Source organism: Phyllopteryx taeniolatus, chromosome 14 (assembly GCF_024500385.1).
Source record: "Phyllopteryx taeniolatus isolate TA_2022b chromosome 14, UOR_Ptae_1.2, whole genome shotgun sequence".
Taxonomy (NCBI): Eukaryota; Metazoa; Chordata; class Actinopteri; order Syngnathiformes; family Syngnathidae; genus Phyllopteryx; species Phyllopteryx taeniolatus.
The window spans coordinates 5,892,202-5,898,868 of record NC_084515.1 but is presented as its reverse complement, the minus strand read 5'-3'; the positions used below and the strand labels follow the sequence as shown (position 1 = coordinate 5,898,868).

Genomic DNA, 6,667 nt, shown 5'->3' with positions numbered 1-6,667 from the left:
CCCGCGACCCTAGTGAGGAGAAGCGGCTCAGAAAATGGATGGATGGATGGATGGGTTAATTCTGAATACAGCAGTCACATCCCCAGTTGTAAGAGGGTGTGCACACTTATACAACCACATTATTTCAGTTATTTTTACTTCCCCTCTTGAAACGACAAAAAAAAAAAGATTTGTACAAGGTTATACGTCACATTAATGGTGGAAAACGTTTTGAAATTATTTATCTTAGTAAAAAACTGTCACAAAAACCTGCCATTTAAACAGGGGTGTGTAGACTTTTGTTTCCCTGTATGGAACTATTCGTCACATTCCTCAGTCTCACATTTCCATAATAAAAATCCCAAATTAAGAGATAATTGACATATTTGCCTCCTCCTTTCACATTAACTGACTCGACCTTTGTTTCACATTCCACAATTTAAAAATTCTATTCATTCACACATAACAGAAAACTGCATTTTCATATTTCATGGAGGTGAAAAAAAGAGATTGTCCATCCATCCATCCATTTTGTGAGCCGCTTATCCTTACAAGGGTCGCAGGAGTGCTGGAGCCTATCCCAGCTATCATCGGGCAGGAGGCGGGGTACACCCTGAACTGGTTGCCAGACAATCACAGGGGAGGCGGGGTACACCCTGACCTGGTTGCCAGCCAATCACAGGGCACACATAAACAACCATTCACATTCACACCTACGGGTAATTGAGTCTTCAGCCAATCACAGGGCACACATAAACAACCATTCACACTCACATTCACATTCACACCTACGGGTAATTGAGTCTTCAATTAACCTACCATGCATGTTTTTTGAGATGTGGGAGGAAACCCACATAGGTACGGGGAGAACACGCAAACTCCAACCCTGAACCCCGGTCCTCAGAACTGTGAGGTAGACGCTCTAACCAGTCGACCACCGTGCCGCAAAAAGAGATTTATTATTTAAATAAACTTCAGTATGTGGCTCATGGCGATCATTTTCCAATAGTTATTATTCCATTGGTGAATTATTTATAATCTGATAAGTATTAATCTACCACTAGTCATTTTCAATAAAAACAAAAAGACAGACACAATACTGCAATATATTTTAATATACCATAATGCAGCCACTTTCTGCATAAATCACAGACACATTGAATCATTAACTTTAAATATTGATTGCATGTTCAGTATTCTCCCTGAGATCAGTAAATCCTCATTGCAGTGACTTTTTTTTTTTCATGTCAGAAGCAACACTCGTATGGTGCAATAGAAGTGCATGGAAATGGTGAAGAAGAAAAAAAAAAACAAGGATGTTTGTCAAAACAAACCTTCATACAGGCTTTAAAAGTATCAATTTCAGGTTCCTTAAACCAATATCAATCTCATAAATCATCTCTATATGTAGTTTAAAAGTGTCACACCATCATCGTGTGAGGAATAATACCAATGAGATAATCTTAGGCGTCAGAGGTAGCCATGCTGCTGTTAATGTGAATGTTTACATTGCTCCTCCTCCTCAGTGTTCGCCACCTCCAGGAGCGTCAGCATCTCCTGTACTACAGCCTGAAGGGCTCGGCCCAGCTGCTGGCTGCTGTAGGGTTTTCCCAGCGGAGGCACGTGGATGAAGGCACAGCGGCCGTGACCCAGGAACAGAGATGAGTAGTAGGTGTAGTCGCACAGGTATCTGTCAAAGGGAAAAAAAAAGTTGTGGAAAACGTTTACTACTAGCTTTAGTGACATTTTGGAGAGCTTCATCATGCATCTAATGGCATAAAATTACTAAATAAACTGAGGCCAGTGTTTTGTATGTACAGTATGTGTGCGTGTTCCTATAATGGCAGTGTCACATGATTTAAGATTTTGCAGCTCTAATTCCAGTGTTCTTTTAATTTAAAAAAATAGCACTTTATCATATTGTACTTTATAAAAACATACAGTAAATATGTAATTAAATGGAATTTAAAGAATGTAACAGTTTTTCCCATATTTTATGCTTCAATTCAATGGACATTGTGCTGCTCCTGTTCGTGCCTTGGCCACCTACGGGTTGTATAATACAGACATACGGCTATACATGGTGATGGTCACTCCTCAGTAAGCTGCAGTAATATGAGTATTGTTATATTATCTGTCTACATGGTGTTAAAAAAAAAAAACACACTAGTCCAATGTGCTTCCCCCGTACGAAAACCACAATCGTACATATTAAAAAAACATCACCCTAATAGGGTCAAGCAACAACGCCCATTATTATCTTTGTAAAGAAATAATTATGGATACATATTTTGGATTGAATTGACTCTCATTACCATGTGTAAGAAGTGCAAATTGCAAAGTGGGCTGCTTTAGTCACACACCTTCCAGCATCCTTGGACACTGACACAGCGACCCCTACGTTTGAGTCATTGACCCTCTCGCAGACTGTGTCCATGTCCAGCAGAGAGCTGATGCAGTCGGGCCCGTCCTCCATGCAGCATTGCGAAGCTGGGCAGAAGCGACAGTTGTCCGGGCGTTTGTACCCCTTGTTGTGGCCACACTGTTCCAGAGTGACTGTGGTTGCCAAACCTGACACACCAACATGGACTACTAACTGCATGCAGTACCCCCAAAAACACATACAGAGAAACTATGATTGTAACTTTTTACAAATCAGCAGCATTTCATAGTTCACACAGATAACACAGTGATTCCCAACCACTGTTTGTGGAATTAACTATTTTCACTTAATTGGACTGTAAATCATTTTATTTGCAGTGAACCCCCGCTATTTGAGGGGGATAGGGATGGATCCTACCACAAATAGTGAGAATCTACATAAAACCGCAAATAAAAAAAAATCACTAATATGCAGAGGTGCCTTGTACATGCATCAAATGTTGATCTATGCATGTCACGATATATAGTGACAAGCAATCACACTACAACAATTAAATGTTCTTCCACTGGATGCCAGAAAGCACAATTAACCTGTGTATCCACATATTAACATTCATACAAGAGAATAGCTTTGTGCTCAATAAACAAGCCCACATTTCACACTGAGTAGCATTAGCATTCATCATCTTGCCTATTGCCAGATTTTTGGGGAACCTACCTTTTGTCTATTGGTTGGGCGTCATCTGGTGCCATCTTGGTGTCAAGAAAGTATGTTGAAGTTAGTTGAGGAGTTTAATTTAGACAACAGTAGTGTTTTGCCGCCATCATGTGGCATCTATAGGCAATTACATGAGGGGGTGTCAATTACTCACTGACATAATGCACACACTTTTTAAATCACCTGTGGTAGGTGTTGTTCCCACAGAGATGGAAGAAGACTCTGCACTGCCTGGTATTCCACAGGCACCTCACATACATAAAGATCTACAGCCTCATCCAGCCCCAAACGCTCCAGTTCCTGTCAGTGAAACAAACAGCGCTCAACTAACAATTCACAATTGTGTTGTAAGGTAAGTGGCACAACCCTTATTAAACACAGTGGAAACACACTTCAACTTGTTAAATATGAACCAGCACAGGAGCCCTTACCTGTACTGCCACCCAGCTGGAGTTCACAGCATGTTCTCCAAATGGCTCAAAGCCTGAAGCGCAAAGATGTCCTTAATGTAACTTTACTGGCCGACCACACCATTAAGTACTTATGCTTAAAGGGGACATATTATGTAAAATGTACTTTTTTTCCCATTTACAGTCAAGTAATTATTTTTTTAACCTATTTCTGAAAATGTGTGTGTGTGAGCCGTTCTACCCTTCCTATTAATTTACATAATAACCTCACGAGTTCATCTGTTCATGACATTATCAGCTAGGCTGAGCCAAAATCCAGTGCCACTTTCATGTTAAGGTCGGAGTCCCTCCACCAGACTACACTGTCTGAAATAGGCTTTTAAATGGAAAGAAAAAGTGGAACATGTCTCCTTTAATGCAATAAGATCCAACAAAAGAATCAGAATCATCTTTATTTGCCAAGTATGGCAAAAACACACAAGGAATTTGTCTCCGGTAGTTGTAGCCGCTCTAGCACGACAACAGACAGTCAATTGACAGTGAATACTTTTGAGACATAAAAACACAATCATTGAGCAATAAGAGATGACCAGTAATGTGGTAATGCCGATAGTTGTTTTTTTTTTTTTTTTTTTTTTAACAACTGTCCAAATGATGCAGTGTCCTCTAGCAATTTAGAGCAGTTGAACTGACTAATAGAACAATAATCTGGTGCAGTGACCATTGTGCAAATGGCACAGAGGCTTCAAGAAATGATGTGTAGTAACTAGCTATGGTAGTCAATTATATTAGAAACCCCTCAGTATGGTGCATTGCAGTTCTACACCACTGCAAACGACAACCATAATAATAAACATATTGCACAGAGCAATAATCGTCCATTGATAGCGGGGGATAGGGACCGAGCCCTGCTGAGAATAGCGATAAACTGCAACCAATTGACACTACAATGATTAGAACTGCCCATATGAGTAATTTAAATCGTAAATATTCCACAAACTGTGGTCCCCAAAACACTTTAATCTTATTACAAACTCATCTTCCAATACCCTTTAAAATATTTGGCTTACAGATGCTTTTATTTTGACAAAAACCACGACATGCGCATGTACATGCATATCGTGAAGACTCACTTATTACTATTTCCGCTAACAACCCAGGCTAAATTGAGCTCCTCCCCAACATTCTTAGCAGTGTAGTCCTTTCATATTAGATGGGGCTTTGCGCCAACTAGTGGCATTTTAGGGCCTTTCAGAAAGAACACAAAAACCACAAACAGTTGTGTTAGGTTTCAGAGGGGGGAAAAAAACGTAAACTGTTGCGTTTTTCAAGTGGAGGATAAGTGCTTGTAAAATAAGTTCTGTAAACTCTAGGCTGAACTTAAACATGATCACAGGAGTCTGTCTATCTCCTCTTTGGTTAAATGAAAGGCGAAAGAGCTGGGAAATTATAATTCCCTTGTCGTTATAAAGTGTATTGTTGATTGAGTATGAACACATTGAACACAATCAACCGATCGTTTCAATTACCACTCTTGCTAAGTGTTGTTTAACCTCAATGACGAACACTATTATTGACAGTCTAGTGGTTTGTTCAGTTAAATGATCTCACCTGTGACTATAACTTTCTTCTTATTTGCCATCCTGGTTGGTTGTTATTGAATGTGAATGAGATGAACTCCACAACAAACATCGGCGCACCGTCATCTGACTCGTAGTGGACCGGACGTGACGCATTTACATCACTTCAAGCCCGCGGATGTGCCTATACTGCCACCACCTGGACTGGGATGCACACTACAATTAACACTACTAAAAAACGAATGACAGACTGACGCAACACAACACAGTGAAAAGCATTGTACGTACATAGAATGATGACTGAGGAAGAAAAAGGTTGCATAAAACTCTTAAGAATTATTTTCCTCCTAAAAAAAACCAAAAAATAAATTACGTTTAAGTGAGTGACGTGACTTCAGTTAAAACCATTGTGAGAAATTGTAGCTGCAGGTTTTCGGCCCACGACATTATCCAAGTCCGTGGCTCGGCTGACCTCAGCGTTGTATTTCAGATGTTATGTGTTACCTGTTTTAGAGGCTACTTCCAAACAACTGAGAGGCTAGTGAGTATAACGGGGCCATTTCAGGCCCTTTCCCAATAAAAACTGGCTTGTGGGTGTGTGTGACTGCCCGGCATCCGTTGTAGTGGTGCAGCTCAGCTAGGAACAGGTTCCAGCGTGACACAGGGTGTTGGTGACAATGTGCATGACTTGTTGGCGTCTCCCGAGGGAGTGTATATAAGTCAAAGGGCACCCTAAAGGCAGTGGGAGGGGGACGTGTCTCACACAAAGTGACATATTCACCATTGTACGCTTAAGAGGACAAATGTGCTCAGTTTGTTGTCATTAAAGTGGAGCTAATCTCAGCTTTTTACGGGAAATACTTTTTTTCACTTTCGGTGCAATCCACACCCATTTGGTTGCGAAATGACTCACAAGCTGGACACTATGCGGCTGTTAAGTGGCACCGTGGAGAAAATATGCTCGGCATAGGGTGGAGGACTTGTTTCTTTTCACAATATACAGGCTGAACATGTGCCTATTCAAATGCAGGCTCCTAATGTTACAAACGCCAACACTGATTCATTCTTATGAATGACAGCCCTCCCACTCAAGCACAATAACACGTCCCATCAGCCGCCTACACCAGCCGCACTGCAGAACCCATTCACCTTTCTCCGTCGCCTCTGCGTCACTGGCTATGTCAGTGTTGCCGTGGAAACTAATGATGCCCTTTCTGCTCAGTGGTGGTACTGATGCAGACGGTTTGCTGACGTCGGCGCCGTATATGGGCAGAATAACAACATACTAAACCGCAGGTTCCACCTCATGATCCCTGTGCTAGTCCTTAGAATTTTAAGCCTCCTGTTGTGTTGTGAGTCAAATTGACCCGATTTGAAGGGGGAAAAAAGAAAGAAGGATGAAGTATTCTGCTAGTCTAATTTTTTTCAACAATTACCCCCCCAAAATGCATTCTGTGACTATATTTTTGATGATTAAACATCAGAAGTGGGAAGTAATGAAGTACAAAGACTTTGTTACTGTACGTACTTGAGCTTTTGGCCTATGCCATCTAATGTGGGTGAAGCATGGTGTCAAATTTGTTTATTATTTCAAAGTG

The 6,667-nt window shown here is 40.9% G+C and overlaps 1 protein-coding gene across 1 annotated transcript; it reads right to left on the bottom strand.

The window, feature by feature from the left end:
• Positions 1 to 1,076: 1,076 nt before the first annotated feature.
• LOC133488760 (pyroglutamyl-peptidase 1-like) lies at positions 1,077 to 5,250 on the bottom strand. The gene is made up of 5 exons (XM_061797057.1): positions 5,101 to 5,250; positions 3,511 to 3,563; positions 3,263 to 3,379; positions 2,343 to 2,575; positions 1,077 to 1,669 (listed from the first exon to the last, which is right to left on the bottom strand). Exons 1-5 carry the CDS (start codon positions 5,129 to 5,131, stop codon positions 1,471 to 1,473), a joined length of 633 nt encoding a protein of 210 aa, XP_061653041.1. The 5' UTR covers positions 5,132 to 5,250; the 3' UTR covers positions 1,077 to 1,470.
• Between the last annotated feature and the right edge of the window lie 1,417 nt (positions 5,251 to 6,667).

Coding starts and splice junctions, on each gene's coding strand:
- LOC133488760 (XM_061797057.1), bottom strand. CDS start 5,131: ATGGCAAATAAGAAGAAAGTTATAGTCACAG. Junction 3,564..5,100: donor GAAGAAAGTTATAGTCACAG/GTGAGATCATTT, acceptor TTTGCGCTTCAG/GCTTTGAGCCATTTGGAGAA. Junction 1,670..2,342: donor GTGTCCAAGGATGCTGGAAG/GTGTGTGACTAA, acceptor TCCCTTTGACAG/ATACCTGTGCGACTACACCT.